General features: G+C 38.5%; 1 protein-coding gene across 2 annotated transcripts; it reads left to right on the plus strand.

Annotated features, from left to right (window-relative positions):
• Nucleotides 1-11: 11 nt before the first annotated feature.
• Nucleotides 12-18578, plus strand: FAM76B (family with sequence similarity 76 member B). 2 transcript variants are annotated; one of them, XM_080930429.1, is made up of 10 exons: nucleotides 12-375; nucleotides 1076-1140; nucleotides 2051-2105; nucleotides 3090-3245; nucleotides 5118-5317; nucleotides 8570-8617; nucleotides 8797-8877; nucleotides 9515-9650; nucleotides 12292-12393; nucleotides 16080-18578. In XM_080930429.1, the coding sequence occupies exons 1-10, from the start codon at nucleotides 289-291 to the stop codon at nucleotides 16167-16169; spliced, it is 1020 nt and encodes a 339-aa protein (XP_080786555.1). In that variant the 5' UTR covers nucleotides 12-288; the 3' UTR covers nucleotides 16170-18578. The 2 variants fall into 2 exon arrangements, with proteins under 2 accessions (XP_080786555.1, XP_080786556.1); XM_080930430.1 differs by having other exon boundaries at nucleotides 9518-9650.
• Nucleotides 18579-18980: the final 402 nt, after the last annotated feature.

Genomic DNA, 18980 nt, shown 5'->3' on the forward strand with positions numbered 1-18980 from the left:
TGACGTTAGGCTCTCTGCAGCCAATCAAAGAGAGGGACGCGAGACCGAGGAGGAAGCGGAATCCACAGCCTTGCTCCCGCTTCGTCTCCCTCCGCCACGGTCCGGGCCTAAGCGGGAGCGGCGGGGCAGGCGGCTGTAGGTGACCCGGGACGGCGGCAGAGGCGGAGGGAGACGCAGGGGGATCGGCAGTTACCAAGTCCGGGCTGCAGCGGCAGAAGAGCCGGCGGGCGGGGCAGCCGAGTTCCTGGAGGCCCCGCCTGAGCGCGCGCGGAGGAGCCGGAAAGCAGGATGGCGGCGTCGGCCCTGTACGCCTGCACCAAGTGCACGCAGCGCTACCCCTTCGAGGAGCTCTCGCAGGGCCAACAGCTCTGCAAGGTCGGTGGGCGCCGGGCGTTCAGCGCACCGCTCCCCGCCAGGGCCCGGGCATTATGTGGGCGAGACCCGTGTCGGCCGCGTCCCGCCTGCTTTCAGGCTGGGGCTGGGTCGGCCCCGCCTGGAGGTCTCGGGTGGGGCTGAGCCAGGCGGCCACCAGTCCACGGTGTCGCAGAGATCCGGTGCAGACGCTCTCACCCCAGCTGTGGAAGAGACTGCCCTCTCCTTCCACTGGGAGGCAGGTTCCGTGTTTGCACTTTCTTGCTAGGAACCCGAACTCGAAGCTGCAGAGCTGATGGCATCCTGCTTCCCTGTCCCGGAAAGCGAAGCGACTAGTTTGGGAACAGAGTGCTCTGATATGGAGCTCCTCCCATCCCATAAAAGCCGGGATGCTGTCTGTGAGCAACTGTGCAAAATAACTGGTAGTTTCATACGTAAATCACCCCTGGAAGTCAGTCCTGACAGCTTCCATAATTTTATATGTTCCATATCCCTCCTCTGCCCCCCCCCCCATCCACTAAGGACAAAAATGTCCCTATGGAATTATACTCTGGCGGCTGATGAGATAATTCACCCAGTTATTTACATTGCCAGCCAGGTTTTATTGACATTTCAGGCACTTGACTAGATCGATTAATTTTTACCAGAAGAGTGAGATTGGGTCTCTGAGATACGTATTCACTTGTGTGTTATCTTATTACAGGAATGTCGGATTGCACATCCTATTGTAAAATGTACTTACTGCAGATCAGAATTTCAGCAGGAGAGGTTTGTATACTGTGCAGTTTTTCATTGTTACAAATTCGTTTAAGAAATAACTGGGTTTTTTTTTTAATATTTGTGTTAAAGTGCTTTGAAAAAATGCTTTTGTTTCTGAAGTTTAAAATGAAAAGCTATTGTGTACAGCATGAAAGAAGACATTTAAAGAAATCCTGGTTTGATTTTAGAACCAGACTTCAACTTGAACATGTGAAAATAAAGGGTAAATTGATGGATGGAAAATATATACTTCTGCCAACAATCAAAATATAAACAATTACTTTTAAATGGGAACTGCTAATTAACCTGAAGAAAGAGCTACAGTGTTACCAACTGCCTTCTAAGACTGAACTCACTGCCTTTAGCAGTATGACTCGCAGAGATGTTTTTAGCAGGAAATCCCTCTTTTAGAAGACACAAAGTAAACTCAAAACAAATAATTTTATTACTGAGTATGTGGACCTGACAGTGGAGAAGAACAGACTGGGAAGTAAGGGGCCCTAATGGATGAGGATGTACATTTATATTGGTGAGGGAAAGTTTAGAACCAGAGGCAAGACTTCTACTTTGGTTTCTTTACAGGAAATATGCAGTAAGTTGGTGGCCTATTAGCACAGTAGCACAGTGTTTGGAGGTGGAGGCAGGAGAATTACCACTTGGAGACTAACCTGGGCGTATATCCTAGGACCTGGAGACGCAGTGTAATGTGTAAATAGTAAATGGACAACTAAGTTGGTAGAAAACTATTCTAAAATTAACACTGTGTTTAAGAAGGTACTCATTGTGAGAATAAGTAATGTACAGATTTTTTTTGTCTTTTTTTTTTTTTTTTGGCTCAACCATTTGTTATAGGTCAGTATGTGTTACTTACCCTGGAAAGCTACATGAGTGTAATCATCTGAATATAATTCCTTTTCAGCAAAACTAACACAATTTGTAAGAAGTGTGCTCAAAATGTCAAGCAGTTTGGAACAGTAAGTATATATTTTTCATGTCAAGTCATTATTATTGGCTAGTTAACAGTTCTTTATAATTTTCTCATGAAACAGTCCAGTCTCTATACTTATGTATCTGCACATATCAAAATAGTTCATGGAAGAAATTTATTCTGTAGTCTTAATGGGAAAATAAAATAATTTAAAAACAACTGCATGCTTTACATGCTATATAGTTAATGTACAAATGAAGAAAGTTCCTTAGTATGAATATTTATTTTCAACGTTAACCTAATCCAAACTTTCCTGATTTCTGGAACTTTTTATATGGGAGTACCATTCAAGTGTTGAAAACTAATGACAGTATCTTGGTACAAATTGACTGAGATATAGATGATAGATAGATAGATAGATAGATAGATAGATAGATAGATAGATAGATAGATAGACAAACAGACAAACACACATACATGTACATATATATTTTTAATAATAAAGACTCCATACTGTCTTGAATATCCAAAAAATCAAGGATACTTATTGTTACTTAAATTGAATATGCTTATACAATGTTTTTAATATTGAAAAGATACTTATGTTTACTGTGGCAACAACCTATACATGGTAAAATTATTTTTAATTGAATAAATGATATAATGGCTAAGCCAGTTAGTAAATCACCTCAAGTTACAGGTTTATGTTATGAGACTTTCCTGTGAATGATTGTTTAAACTCACAAGCAAATTGTATGTTGTATAAAAATGTCATATAAGTCCACTCAGGACTCACATTGTATCTCTCACAATGGCCAGATTTTTGAGCTTCATGACTGTAGCAGTGAGTGTTAGTTGAATGAATACACCCATGTTATTCGTCTTTGAATATGTACTTGACAGAAACAAATGTTTGTAACTTAACACTTTTCTTTACTAACTCCCCAAATATTTTACTAACAACACTGTATGTGCCTTATGTAACAAAGTTTTAAATATCTCAGTTAAACTAAATATGTTTATTTTTCAGCCTAAGCCCTGTCAGTACTGTAACATAATTGCAGCATTTATTGGTACCAAGTGTCAGCGTTGTACAAATTCAGAAAAAAAATATGGAGCACCTCAGACTTGTGAACAGTGCAAACAGCAGTGTGCTTTTGATCGGAAGGAGGAAGGAAGAAGAAAAGTATGTTTTATTTATGTTATGATATCTTCTAGAAATAAAATACCGAACAACTTGGCAATTGTTATAATCAGTACACCTTTAAGACACTGGTTTCTGCTGCCTGAAAACAGAAATGGGGGAATAGCATAGTTTGTCTTTGCATCATGTATGGGTTCATGTTGACCAGTTCGGATGACTATACCTGAAAGATCTGTCATGCTGAACATGGTGTGTGTCTGTAGTTCCAGCTCCTTAGGAGGCTGAAGCAGGAGGATCATTTGAACCCAGAAATTGAAGAGCAGCCCAGACAGTACAGTAACTGTCCTGAGTCAGAGTGCTTGTAGTTCTCTTGTGACTGGGGCTCTGCAGTGCTCCTGCCGGTTCTTTTTTGAAGTGAGTCCTGTTAAGTATACTCCTTCTGGTTACTTGAAATTGTTATATGAAAAAAATCTCAGATGGCATATTAGCACATAAAATTCAAAGTTAGTGTTCTGCCTTTTGTTCGGCTCATGTTTGAAACTACTGTTTGTTTCTCTCTGCCTACAGTGACTTAATTATTAGGGTACATGTGCCATTCCTCTACTGATGAGCGTTCACACAAGCCTCCTGTTTGTCAGTTCAGTTGCTTTGGAGGATGACTCTCACTTTGAGGGGCTTACCCAGATCCCCCCACAGCACTGTATGTACCTTAGTGTAAGACATGCCCCTCCAGCATTTCCTGTATGGGATGAGGAAAGGCAGAAAGTACACCTCAGTTTTGGGAAGAAGTTACTTTCCCTCCACTAAACTCACACGATTGATTCTCATTATTTGCAGTAGTTACTCTGTAAAGTTGCCAGAAGCACCAGTGACTAGTGAGCTGTGGCTTTTAAGAGAAATTCAGGAGTAAGTTCCTGCCTATAATCCTAACATGCTTAACAGTTTACCAATGCATTTGTGATTTTAGTGTCTGTTGAAGATAACTTATATATGAATTTAATTGAACTCATAGCCAGGAACAGTAATAATAGCTCAACAAAACTATAACTAGCTTCTTTAAGGCCCATCACAGCCTTTTAAAAACTAAAATGGCAGCACTGAATGGTTTCTGGGGACATGAGCTTACGGTATGAGAGCTGAAACTAGGAAGAGCCCGGCTCGTTTGCTATGGTTGGGGCTGTGCTGCCTGCTGACAGTTTTACACTGCCCTACCTCTATGTGAATGACCAAAACTAGGATTCTAGACTTAGAGATCAATAGGCAAATCTACAGGTAGATAAACTCTGAATATAATGAGAATTGATTGTTAAGGCTTCTGTTTTTAAGTCACAGTACTTACTGTTAACTTATGGGAGGTAACTATCATTTTGGTAATTACACTGAAATGAGGCTAGATTTCTTAGAAATAATCAGCCCTTTGTACTTTTAAAAAATTTATTTCTAGACTGATATGTGTCTATAAATGTTTTACCTGCATGTATGAATGTGTACCATGTGCCTACCTAATACCTGAAAAAGTCAGAAGAGGGTGCTGGATGCCCCGGAACTAGAGTTATAGGTGGTTGTGAGCCACCAAGTGGGTGTCAAGAACTGAACCTGGGATCTCTGTAAGAGCAAAAAAAAAATGTGCTTACCTCCTGAGATCTCTCGCCCCTGTTGTACTTATCTTCTAGACAAAATAAAGGCAGCGTCTCTCAAAATTAAAAATACTTTCAACAGAGCTGGAGGTCTGTAATCAGTTCTCGTAGCTGATTTTATAATCCTTGTACAGTATTTATTCCAGACATCAGATGTGTGCATTTGTTCTGGACCTTGATGAAGCACAGGATTGAAGTAGGATTGCAAGCTGAGTTGCTTGCTGGACACACTGGAGCCAGTTTGCCAGTGCACTTAATGCAGCTCTTTTCCTCCAAGGTTGATGGGAAGTTGCTGTGCTGGCTCTGCACCTTATCATACAAGAGAGTTTTGCAGAAGACAAAAGAACAGAGGAAGAGTTTGGGGTCTTCACATTCCAATTCCTCGTCTTCATCTCTTACTGAAAAAGACCAGCACCATTCAAAACACCATCACCATCACCATCATCACCACCATCGCCACAGCAGTGGCCACCACAAGTAAGCACTTTGAAATCCTTTGCTGTAACCGTTTCTGCCATTGCCAGTGATCTTCTCACTGGTCTATTATCTTACCCCCATGTAGTGGTGCTTAGTTATTTTTAATCTTATGGGTATGCACATGACACCACAAACTCAGAGGCTCGAAAATGACTTTGTGGACCCGTTCGGGGTCCTTCTGCCTCATATGACTTCCAGAGAGGAAGCTCGGGTTGAAAGCTTCATGAGAAACCCTTGTTTTCTGCCCCAGTATTTGAAGTTGTTTATCCTAGTAAAAGCATGTGTAAAGCACTGTGGAGGAATGCACATTTAGTCCTTTCAGAGAACAAACGAGAGCATCATTTATGACCAATAGAAACTTTTCTGTAGTAGGGATTGAGCCCAGGTCTCCTCCTACGTGCTAAGCACAGACTCTGTCGTTGAGCTGTCCGCCCAGCCAATGTAGAAGCATTGTTAATTCTCCAGTTCCCAAGTGTAAGAGGTGGGATTTTAACTACAGGTACTTTGTTTTATACTTTTGTTAGTTGTTGTATTTTTTTTTTTTAATCATAGATGATATTGTAAAACTTCAAGTATAATCTTAGTTTTTAAAGTAATTTCATGTAGGGAGAAATTAAATAGTAATAATGTCTTAACTGTGTGTATGGTTAAGAAGTTTTTAAGATGTAAGTTTAGTGTTGATAGAAACAAAACAACATTAAAACAAATTTAACTTGTAAATAAAAATGTAAATAAGGATGTGATATATACCCATTTTTTCAGAAGACTTTTTTTTCTGAATTTTATGCATCTTTAGAATTTCAGACAGTTATTTAAATTATGATTTTATGTGCAGGAAACAAATGACTTCCACATTTTGCGATACAAAAGTTTTAGCTTAACTGTCAGCAAATAGCTTTTAGACTGTGAGGATTCATTGAGACTATGGTGTTTGCTGCTGTGTTGTGGTGTTTCCTAGGTGACAGTCGTACACTGCATGCACTGACATGGAGGAAGAAAATGTAGGGAGTTAGAGAAAGGACTGAAGGGGCTGAAGGGATTTGCATCCCCATAAGAACAACACAACCAACCAGAGCTCCCAGGGACTAAACTACTATCCAGAGAGGACCCATAGCCTCACCTGCACATGTAGCAGAGGGTGGCCTTGTTGGGCATCAGTGGGAGGGGAAGCCTTTGGTCCTGCCAAGGCTAGATGCCCCAGTGTAGAGGGATGTCAGGGAGGGGAGGCAGGAGAGCATGGGGGTGAGGGCACCCTCATAGAAGGAGGAGGAGGGTTGGAATAGGGGGTTTATGGAGGGGAAACTGGGAAAGGGGATAACATTTGAGATGTAAATAAAATATATCCAATTAAAAATATACAAAAAAGAAAAGACTGTGGGGTTTTAGATCTGAGTAGCCAAGGAGCCAGTGGAGCACAAGCCTTGTTTCTGTTTCTTGATACAAAAAGAATGTTAAAACTATGTACCATAAAACCCTATTTCTCAGATTCTAGAATGTCTTCTTCCCTGGTTGTCTTTCAATATAATTTATCCTATCCTGATGGGGGCAGGGGTGTAAATTTAGGTGGCAACCATTTAATCCTTTAAAAGGAAAACAATTTTCTAATAAAAAAGCAGAAAAAGACAATGCTGACTTGCTTTTTGGGTTTTTCCCCACTCTTTTGGAGGGGTACTTAAGAAATACTGATACATTATTCCCTTGTTATTCACAAGAGAAAGGTTCCAAGTCCTTTGGATATGAAACTCCAAAGTGCCCCAGTCTCCTTCATGATGTGGTCTAGTTTTTGTATGACCTGTGCTGTAAGTGATCTGTAAATTACTCACAGAACCACCCCAGTAGATAGACTTAGAACCCATTGTTAACTATGTTGTTTTTGTAGAAAAAACAAGTTCAGTATTGTTTACTGCAATGACCACTGTAAGCTGACCTACATTTCCTCTGGATCCTCAGATTTAGAACCTGTCACTACGTAGGGCTGGTGGTACAGTTTTGTATCTGATGACTAAAGACCTTATTATGAATAGTCATGCCAGCTTGTTGGGTCCTATCTTAAGTTGAGATCAGACAGAACACCTAAGATATGATCGATGGTTGATGATGAAGGGCCATTGTGCAGGGCATAGCCCTAAAGTCAGTTTGGATCCAGGATGACACCCTCGGATCACTAAAATGGGGATTTCAGGAGTTTCTGATTAATCATTACTGTGCTGTTGCTACTTACGTTAGTAATTATGTGACTTGGGAATTCATACACATAGACTTGACTTACTGTGTCTTACACATGTGCAGAGGACTTCCTCCTCAGACCTGCAACTTGATGCCTGACAGAAGATGATCAGGGTAACTGGGTTACAGCTCAGTCTTTGCAGCTTCAGTTTTTTTCTTGTTTTGTTCTCCTGGTTACACGTTAATTCTTTTATTCTACTTAAAAACGTAACTGATGGTTTTTATACACATGTAAATTATCTATTTGTTGTACATGTTAATGCTGTATTAGGTTGTGTTAGGTTGTCTTATTTGTATAAGTGCTTGTAGCCATAAACAAAATTAATTATACCCATTTCATAGATATGGAACTGAGACTTGGGGACTTTAAATAACCTTGTGGTATTACAGCTTAGATGATGTTCATTTTTTAACTTGAATAAATACGTGTTTCTAACTCACAGGCCAAGTAGGAGTTATTGGTACTACAGACAAATGGGAAGGAAGTCAAAGCGTTATGAGAGACCATCTGTCTTTATGAAATTTTCCAGCATGAGCGTGACTTGTGTCCTGACAAAGAGACATCTATAGACTTGGAGGAGGCTTAGGGAGACTAAGAAGAAATGGAATAAGCTACTTCCTCGTCCGACTTGACACATGATTCTTAGCAGCTTGAGTTACATTAAGTTTATCTGAATTTAGATAACCAGGCAGTTGCAGACTTTTGTATAGTACAACCAGGGCAGTTGACACGATCATTCCTAGATTCTTACATGATCCTGCTGTGCTCATGTCCTCCAAAACCAAGTACAATTTTAAATTGAGTTATTGGAAATTTTAAAGAGAAAATATGTTCTACCATTGTACATGTGTTTAAAAAAATTTAAGCTGGCTAGTAATAATTGAATTAGAGTTTATCCTATTAAAATATGATTTGTTCCATATATTAGCTTATATGGCTACTGTGAACAGTAAATTTATAACAGATTCTTTTGGGAAAGAGTGTGTTGAATAAATATGATCGGATGTTACTCTTGTGTTTTTCAGAGTCAGCAGTCTGAGTCCTGAGCAGGAGCAGGGACTGTGGAAACAGAGGTGAGTGCTGGGGTGCTGTGTGGTGCTGTTGACATGCGCTTGTATGAATCAGCCTCTAACGTGCTCATGTAGATTGACAAAGAACTGGTGATGGCCAGGGTTACTTCATAAGGAGTAGCTTAGAGGTTGATGCCTCTGTCTGTTTCATTCTAATCATTTTTGCCAATGTTTGCTTTCAGCCATAAATCTTCTGCAGCAATTCAGAATGAAACTCCAAAGAAAAAGCCCAAATTGGAATCTAAGCCATCTAATGGAGATAGGTAAAAATGAGTGTCTTTAATGCTATGAAAACTGAACTTAATTGAGTAGTTCTGGTTAATTATCAATTACTATTACATGGGTCTCACACACCAACTTTTTTAAGTCACCTTGGAGAGTAAAGCATACATAATCAGTTAAGAAAACTTTTAATTTTGGCAATAAAGTGGCACTGAACTATGTTGTAATAACTGGGGAATAAATTTGGGTTCTGAGGAAAGAACAAATCTGAATAGAAAACATTATTGTAGTTGTTCTTCAAGGAAAAGAAACACAAATCTGATTGTGGTATTTTTTTTCAATTGACCTGCTTAGCAAAATGTTTTGATTAAAAATATGAGTGTGACTTTGTTAGTTCATTAGCCAACGTTTGCTGATGTTACTGTACAAATTGGCTGCCTATTGCTTTACACTAGAAGTATTGACCCCCTAAAAGCTAATACTGAATTATATTTCTGCAGGTGTATGTAATGTGTGCCATTAGTAAGGTAATTTGCCAGTTGCATCCATTTCTGTCAGGTACATATTTTTTTGCATTAGCCTTAAGGATGTTTGTGGAATTGTCTAATTTATGCAATTTGAACATCTGCAGGTTTTCCTTCTACTTTATGTAATTCTGTTTCTTTTTTTTCTTTTTAGTAGCTCTATAAATCAGTCAGCAGATAGTGGGGGAACAGACAATTTTGTCCTTATCAGTCAACTGAAAGAAGAAGTGATGTCACTTAAGCGTCTCTTACAGCAAAGAGACCAGACCATCTTGGAAAAAGATAAAAAGGTGAGAGTACAGTTCACTGAAGCCTGATAAGAGCTGCATCTTGACTTATTTACCCTCGTAAATTTTCATTAGGTAATGTTTGCAATGCATGACTTTTACAAGACAAACTATAGAAGCCCAAATTGAAGTGTAGTCCATCTCATGAAAATAAGTAAAAATGGTGTTCAAAATATTCATAGTTCTAAGAATTAACTGAGAGCTGATTATAGTAGTAATTTTTTGAGGATTAGTTTTCGGTTAGCGTGCAAATTTAAATTAGGTCTGATATCTTAATTGTAAAATGAGATATAAATGGGATATATAAATCAGTGTGGTTTTAAAAGTAGTTGAAAACAGTCTTTGGTGTATATTGACTGTCTGTGTCAATCTGTATCAATTACCTGATGAGAAGTAGTAATATTCTCCTGTCCTGTGGTAGTGATTAGCAATGGGTGTCTCAGAACAGTCTCTGAGAAGTGGGTGTACTTAAGGCTTTATAGTTCGTTAGCCACACTCAGGATGAAATTCCAATCCTGGCCATTTATTTTTCTGTGGCCTTAAGTAGAACATGTTTAGTAGTTAAGGCCTTGGTTTCTCATTTTATATATGTGGGCTTCATGCTACTTGATGGGCTGACTGATGATCATGTGTGTAAGAAATATTGCTTGCAGCTCTTGACACATGTAAATCTGTGTTGGTGCATTTCACCATGGCAGAGGACTTAACTGCACTTAGGCTTCATACAAACATCCACTGGAAAAATTGTGAAAACATTAAAAACAATTTTTAATGACTCCTTAAAAAACAGTAATTGTATTTTAACCGACAAAAAAGATTAACATAAAAAAGGTCTAGAATCTTTAAAAGGTGTTTGCTATCAGCAAAAAGAGGTTGTTTTGGACAGGTCAGGGTATTCCTGGAGCCTGCATCCTGCAGCTTTGGGCGGTCAGGAGGACAGGGTGGTCCTGAAGCCTACATCCCCAGCTCTGTGCTACAGCTCCCACACTTTTGGTGGTTGATGGCCTTCATTTTCTGTGTTCATGTTTTATATTTTGACTGAGAGTTTCAGTGTGTGCTCTGCCTACCTTCTCCCAAGTGCTGAGATTAAAGATGTGCCCACCTCTTTATTTTAATATGTACTACAGTGTAAGTAAATTTAATTTGTGAGAATTGGCATTGGTATGCAAGGTAAAAATCTGATAGTTGTAGTTGTTTTTTTAGGGTTCTTTATGAGTCACAATTTTAAATTAACTTGCTTTTATGATAACAAATTGTGTACCAGTGGTTCTCATCCTTCCTAGTGTTGTAGTGACTCTCACCCCCTCGCCAACCATAAGATAATATTTTATGGCTACTTTATAACTGTAATTTTGCTGCTGTTATGAGTTGTAATGTAAATATCTGTGTTTTCCAGTGGTTTTAGGTGGTCCCTGCAAAAGTGTCTTCAACTCCTCTCCTTTTAATAGAGGGCACAATCCACAGGTTGAAAACTGCTGTTGTTGACTCTGACCCTTTCTCTCCAGAATCACTGTTATGTTTAACTACTCTGTCCGAATTTCCTGCTTTAGTGTTGCCTTAAAAACAAAAGGCACCAGCAAGTTTACAATTAGTGTTGTAAGGAAAATAATTTTGTATCTAAAATTAATGACACATTTGCAGGTTTTCTTTGTAGTCTAAAAGGATCAAGTTACTTTCCTGTGTCTGTTTGTCTATTGAGAGTGGCTTCCAAAGCCAGGCACTCACTATAAGAAGTCAGAAAGAATCACAGGCAGATGAACAGACACTATCTTTCCTTTCTAGAAGCTCATGGTCTGGAGTCAGTACAACAGCTAAAATAATTATCAAAGTTGATGGTGTCAGAATTGGCTTTTCAGAATAAAAGTCTTTAAATATACAATACTGACCCAGGAGAGAAACTAAAGCCTTTGTTTGGAAGGATGAACATAAAACTCTTTACTTTTTCTCTTGGCTTTTGTACCTTTTTATTTCCTAGGTACTTAGTAATTTTGGGGAAACACAAACTTTGTTGTGTGCTTCTGTTAATAACAGTTGGACTGTGTGTTTGAAATCCTATGATGTCGTCCTTTGGTTTGTGTTCGTATTAACAACGGCATCGTCTGTGATCTCTGCTTCCTCTCACCATTGAGTTTTCTTCTAGTACTTGTCTAATTTGGTTCAGATTTCACACTAATTGCTTTTCTCATGCTACACTGACTGTATTCTTGTCCTGATAGGTAAATGTAGTAAATGACTTTATGTACATAATGCTGGGCACAAATTAACAATTACAAACACCATTGCTCTTGGTTGGTAAGTGTTGGCTAAATGTGCCAATTATGGAGCCTTTTTTCTTCCATTATTGAAGATGATTTTAACTAGAAAACTGTTGACTTACAGTGAAGTGAATTTGCTTGAAGCACTTCATAAGTTTTGCTTTGGTATGTTTGTTATAAAAGTGTGACCAATTAAATCCAGAGCAAATTCTCAAAGATCATCCTTAACAGTAAAATCTGCAGTGGAACTGGCAACTGGTCTCACAGAAGATGCAGCTGCTACCAACTGCTTCTACCTTCACTGCAAGTGCATGCCTGTTAGGAAGAATATTTAGTGTTTTACTATGTGACAGACACGTGTACATGATGCCTTTTTATTATTATTTCAGTTAACTGAACTGAAAGCAGACTTTCAGTACCAAGAGTCAAATTTGAGAACTAAGATGAACAGTATGGAAAAAGCGCACAAAGAAACTGTGGAACAACTTCAGGTAAACTGTTATTTATGTCAACTGCAGAAGGGAGGGAGCTAAAACCAGTTCTTGTTGGGTGGTTGGGAGGCAGAGGCAGGTGGATCTCTGAATTTGAGGCCAGCCTGGTCTACAGAGTGAGCTCCAGGACAGCTATAGGAGAAACCCTGTGTCAAAACCTCGTCTGCACAACCACCCCAAAAAATCCAGGTCTCCAGACCGTGATTGAAGGGCTGTTATGCTGTGTGCAATTGCTGCAAATCAAGACAATGCTTAATTGTGGACTCTCTGAGAGTGTTGAAAATGTATTAGGTATTCAGTATATTTCATAAGTACTAGTGTATTTAATCTAGATACACTGGGAGCTGAGAGTCACCACCTCAGGGGTAGATAGAGAACATCAGCACAGAAGAGGCTGTTCTCTTATTCCAGATTATCTTTATCTGTTCTATAAATTGAGGCATGAAACCATAACACACTGATTTCATGTTCTGTAGTTTGTAGATTGTGACATTTATAGAGTTAATCTTTTAGAGTATTTAGAGTAACAGGCTTAGGGTTGTTTTGTTAGTTTATTTTTGCTGTTCTAGTGATTAAACCCTGGTTCTTACACATGCTAGGCAAGTACTACCTAACCTTAGCCCCTAAGTGAAGAAACTTTCCATCTTAAACATACAGATAATGTTATATTCAGAGTTCAAACTGGAAGGGAGAGTGCGGCTTTGAAAGGAGTGCATGAATTTTGCTTCATTTGTATGTTTTGTTTTCTGCTGATTTTTTTTTTTTCTTTTTCATTACACCAAGGCATATTTTCTATTCGTTTTGTGGTTTGGTATGCGTCATAACTGAATAGGATTTACATACTTCTTGGAATGCAGATGTATATTCCCTGCTTCCTATTCTTACTAGGGACAGGAGTTTGTGAAGGAAGCTCTGTAGCACCAGGGACATAGTGCATGCAAGGGATTTGCTTATGTGTGATGACTTGAGGACATCATTTGCCCTCCCTCCTCAGAGACTGACCCTCCTGACATCGGCCTCTTGTGCATTGGTTACTGCTTTTACCCACCAGGGATTATTTGGGTTTATTATATTACTAAATTTTGAATGATTCCCTGGAATATAATCAGCTTTATCTAACAGAAGAGCTGAAATGAAATAAATATAGAATAACCATGATAACAGTAAGCACCATCTAGGTTTGACTTGTCCTGGTATGCTCTTCCACCGCTCCAAAGAACAGTTCTTTTGTTAAAGAGACTTGCAAGAGAACCATTTTTGTTTTAATCTAGTTGGTGTCTTCAGCCCACTTCCTCTTAACTGAATTTTCCCATGCTACTGCCGTAAGAGCCAGTGTTTTTACATGTTGTGTTCATGTTTGCTTCTTACAATAGCTGAGCAATGAGTTACCCAAATTACAGGTGAGACAGGGCACATAAATTCTGAGACATAGACACTGCATTGTGTGCCTCAGGATCACCTGTATATTCCTCAGTCTTGTAGCAGCCCACACCTCAGGTTACAGGTATCTGAATGTCCTCCTTATCAGCTGCTTCCTTATACGCTGAGTTTCTGCTAGAAACGCTCTTTACAGCTAAGTGTAGTTCCCACCTACTGCCTTCAGTAGCGTTGCTCAGGTGAGTATCCTGGTCAAGTCTCCTCTCTTCCACATGCTCTGTTTTGGAGGTGGTGCTTCACTGTGTAGCCCGGTTTGGCCTCAAACTCAGCATCTTCCTTTAGCCTCCAAGTACTTGGGTTTGTGCCCCTTCCTTGCTGCCTACTTTCTTAATCTTTCTTGATACAGAGAATTTGACAATTAACACAATTATTTTGCTCTATATTTTAAACTATCAAATCTAGAAACACAAACTGAAATTCATCCCCCAAATTAAATCTTAAGACCAATAATGCCAAGTAAAAAATTCTGTTCTTGAGTAAGACAAGCTAAAAAGGAAGGGAAATTATGTGTGAATGCTCTTGTGTTCAGACCGCAGTACCACGGCTGTGTAATTCTTTTTCAACTCCCCGAGTCTCTTGTTACGGGTAAAGTGTCCTCCAGTTAAGTCAGAGGTAAGTAGAACCTAGAGCCTGATAGGCAGGGTCTGTGTAGTTTCTTCCTTTATTTAGGATGACATTTCTAAATGCTTCTGACTTAAGTATTACAGTAATTGCCTTGGCTTCTGTAGGGTGCAAAATAAGTATTAGAATAAAATGTCACTGTATACATTTAACCACTGCAACTTAAAACTCAACTGCAGTATAAAGTTTATATTGCGAGTACTCAAAATAAGACTCAAAATAACCACCAATGCACTTTTTCTCTCTTAAAGTCTTTGTTATATGTAATTTATCAACAACTTACTGGTATCATTGGGAGACTTGGGAGACTAGATATTGAAAATTAGCTTCAAAAGTACTCAAGAGAAAAATTGCCTTCAAATCTATTTTTTTAGTTCCTGCATCTTGTTCTAAGAAAGAAAGTGTAAATTCACTTTTCTTTGATTAAAAGCAGAGCTGTAATTACTCGGTGATCCAGGGTAAATGTTTGCTCCTTCCTGCTTCTGCAGACCTGCTCAGGCCTCTTACCCTCCCTGCTCTGCACTCCAGCTCTGCTTGTTGCCAGTGGGTCTGTTGTAGTTAATGTTCAATAATACAAAGTCAGTCTCTTCCCATCTAGCAGGGACTTGGATGTGTCAGTGACGGTTTATGCTTCTGAGTGGTGGGGACTTCCCTGGGGATTTAAGTTGCTATAGTTTAATAGTGCTCGCGCTCCGTACTGTTACTGTTGGCCCAGAGACTTCAGAGTGGCCTTGATGGTTTGCAGTTTACATGAGGAACTTTCATTATGTAACTTCCCAGACGCTGCAAAGAGTAGCACAAACCAAAAAATGATAAAGGACTCAATGAGGGCCCCGCCCCCCCCCAAACAGCGCCCTGCAGGCAGTGTTCCTTCTGATGAGCAGGCTAATGTGAAATTTTGAGTCTTTGGTGGTGGCAGGGGTTGGGGGTGTGTTATGAAACTGTTAGGCAATGGCTTTGATGATACTAAAGTCAGTGTCACGTGAAAGGACCTAGAGCTGGTGAAAATGCAAATGAGCAGTATCTGCCCTGCAAGTCTTAGAACCAGAGTTTGACTTCCCAGACCCGCATGGGGGGAAGAGGGAGTGCACTCCCTCAGGACACATACACACATCCGCTCATACACGTGTACGTAAATAGACAAAGAAATGTTTGAGAAGGGCAGGTGGCAAAGTGATACAATGATTTCTTTACAAAAACGGTCTGATACTTTTTCTGTATAATAGTAAACAGCAAATGGAAGACCTCATTCAGCTTGCAGGAAAATTCTCCAAAATAAGTATTTGATTCATCCTTTGATACTGTCGGTTGTAGAATAACTTACATTTAAATAGCTTTCATGCATTAAAGAACCAAACTTTATTTTCTTATTTTAAATTTGAAACTTCTAGGGAGAGAGCTACTTGCCATTTCTTGTCCAAAACTGTAGTTGTGGACAGACACTGACATTTGTGAAAAGCTGATAAACCAATCTAGAAGTTTCTGCCTATTTAGCCTTACAAAGATAAAATATACCAACTCATGGATCTCTTAGTGTTTCATTAATATAATTTTTATATAATGAAATAATAAGTAGTAGTTTTCAGCATGACTTAATAGTTCAAATCTTGAATTTTTGTTTCTCACAGGCCAAAAACAGAGAACTACTCAAACAGGTCGCAGCCTTGTCAAAGGGTAAAAAGTTTGACAAGAGTGGAAGCGTGCTAACGTCTCCTTGAGAAAGTCACTCGCTTAACATTTCTGCCTGAGTGTGCTGAGGTGTCCTGTGACACCCTAGATTCTGTGCAGTGGAAAGATATTTTTACATGCCAAATAAATTGGTATGTCTCCTATTCACTTTTGTAACTTACACACAGCATTTTTAAGTTGTAAACATGCAGATAAAACTTCAGCTGGTTTGGAGTGACTTCTTAATTCTTTGATACACGGGACTCTTTTCTAGCAATAGTATTAACGGTTGTGGAGTGCAGGTGTGTGCACTGTATAAAATGCAACATGCAATAAGGGAGTGGTCGGCAGAACAGCAGCAGGGGTTGTGTTTTGCTTTTGTTTAACACTATGCTGATTTCAAATAAATAGTTTTCAATTTAGAAATGCAAAACTTTTAAACAAAAAAAATGGTGAAAACTTTTTTTGGGAATTGTATTTTTACTTCACATCAACATGGATTTAGAGAATCATGGTGCTTTTATTAAAAGAGCTTCAGAGTATATGTAAATGTCTTTACACGTTACATCACTAATATCAGTTTAGTAATCTAACATTTCATTACTGTTATAGGATTGATGTTTACTGTACAGCATCCAAGGTAAAATGTGTTTTTGTTTTGTAAAAACTGTAGATTTTTACTTACAAGTGCCTTTTTGCCACCTAATGTTTTTATTTATAGGAATGCTGATCTTTTGTACATACAGTTTGTTTAAAAATCATGTTAATAAGTGTTTGTATATAAGTGCATATGTAAATAACCGAATTTCAAAAAGAAATCAAAGTTATTAGTAACATGCAAGACTGCATATTAAGAATGAACTGATAATGCCTATAGACTTTAGGTGATTTTGTGTTTGCTGCTGTATCATAAGGGAAGCTGTTGGTCATGAGTTCATTTAACTATGTTGGAATACTTTCCTAAAGATTTAATTTTAACTCCATTTTGATAGAGTGATTTTATTTTTATGTTGTGTGGCTTCATGTTTATATTTTGTGAGTTACATGTTTTGCTTTATTTTTATATAAAATTTCTTTAAAATTTATAACGTTTCTATAACGGTCCATATATCTGCTTTTTTTATAATGTGTTCTAAGTTAATATTTATGTACACCATTCTTACTTTGTAAATTTAATACAAATCTGGAAAATTAAATAACTTTTTATAATCAAATCCGTGCTTATGTCTGAATAATTGAAACCTGTAAGATTCAGACACTATTTATAAATAATTAGTCTCAAAAGAATAAAATTATAAAAGATTACGATAGTGTGGGATAGATTCTGAAAAATTACAGATCAGCTTTTGAACTCTAGTGGTTTTCAGCCAGTAACCAACATCTGCTTAGAGTTAGTTCTGGCTTCAAGGTGAATTTTAAACCTTTAGGCATCGCTGGCCGTACCACATGACTTCTTTTAGGAATGTGCAGATAGTTACAAGGTTTTCATCAGTCCCAAAGGGTTTCCTTTTAAAGAAATGTTTATATGGTCTTCATATCAAAGGTTAATGTTAAGAGTACATATAACAATTCATTTTAAATTATTCAAGTTTTAGTAAACTTCCCGCAGTGATTTACTACAAGTGAAAGGAAGTCTGTAAGTTCAGAAACACATCATTTTCAAGTGACAGTAAGACTGAAATAGTCCAGTCTGCCACCATGAGGCCTCAGAAGCACGTTCACTTACTGTTCTCAACTTCAGTAGATAATGCCTTACTGTGGGTGTTCATGTTTGCAGGATTTGCTGAGTTCTTAAAGTAGTCACTACATTGTTTTAAGTTTTGTTATGATATTACAGTTTCCTGGCCATTTTTCAGTCCACAGTAGTCACAATTCTAAATGAACTGCAGTAGTTCTAATACCTCACTGGAGATGATAGAAATGGAATCCTTCATCCCCTTTCTAGCAACATGGAAATTGAAAATCAATTTAAAATAATGAAGCTTTGTAAAGTGCAAGGCTAAAACTAAAATTTAGGGCTTTACAGTATTCAGCCCTAATTAGACATACTCTTTATTCTGTGACTTTATTTTATAACTTAATTTCTTTTGCAATTGTATAAATACGTAATTGAGTCTCAATCCCAGATCTGTAGTGTGTTGATCTAATGAGTCGGTACTCTTTAAACGTGGACCTGTCCAGAGGTACTGTGGTGTGCTGTATTGTGCTTTTAGCCTGTTTGCTGCAGGTAGCATATCCCAGTGAGGGTCATATGGGCTCCAGTTTATCATGTATTAATAGCCTGTGAATATTACAGTCATTTTTAGAGTATATTGGTCTAAATATGCATTTTACAATGAACGTGTTAAGCTGGTCACATGTATAGATTAACAAAATACTGTACTGTACACATCTGACTGTTGACATTTTGTACTTTTTTTCTAAGCCAATATTTCACAATAAAAATATGCTGAAAGCTTTGTGTTGATTCTACTGTAATGCATTACTGTAATTTGGGTGGACACACAGAGAAATAATAAGTCTTGGGACCACAGATCCAAAGTTGGCCTCGGTCTGGAATCACAGTGTCGGCAGGGGAGTCCTGAATATAGGAGGAGCTTGTCATTCCCCTACCTCACACCCAGTTCCATCCTGTTCACTAGTTGGTCATCTTCCTTCATAGCCCAATGAACTTTGAAATCTCTTTGGTCCCACCCTAATTCTTTGTAGCATTCCATTGTGTTATTCTGTGTCTGCACCATCTCCCCATTTTACACTCTTAGCTACGTCTTCGAAGTCCCACTTGTTCCGTTGAGTGCCATATTGCCAGGTTAAGGAATACCATTAGGAACATTTTGAGGTGAGGCATTATTGAGCATACT

This window comes from Micromys minutus (assembly GCF_963924665.1).
Source record: "Micromys minutus genome assembly, chromosome: 16".
NCBI classification, from domain to species: domain Eukaryota; kingdom Metazoa; phylum Chordata; class Mammalia; order Rodentia; family Muridae; genus Micromys; species Micromys minutus.

Bases quoted from the DNA above. Each gene is read 5' to 3' on its own strand.
- FAM76B (XM_080930429.1), top strand. From the start codon at position 289: ATGGCGGCGTCGGCCCTGTACGCCTGCACCAAGTGCACGCAGCGCTAC. The intron at 1,141-2,050 runs GTTTGTATACTG...ATTCCTTTTCAG, and splicing joins TCAGAATTTCAGCAGGAGAG to CAAAACTAACACAATTTGTA. The intron at 3,246-5,117 runs GTATGTTTTATT...TTTTCCTCCAAG, and splicing joins AGGAGGAAGGAAGAAGAAAA to GTTGATGGGAAGTTGCTGTG.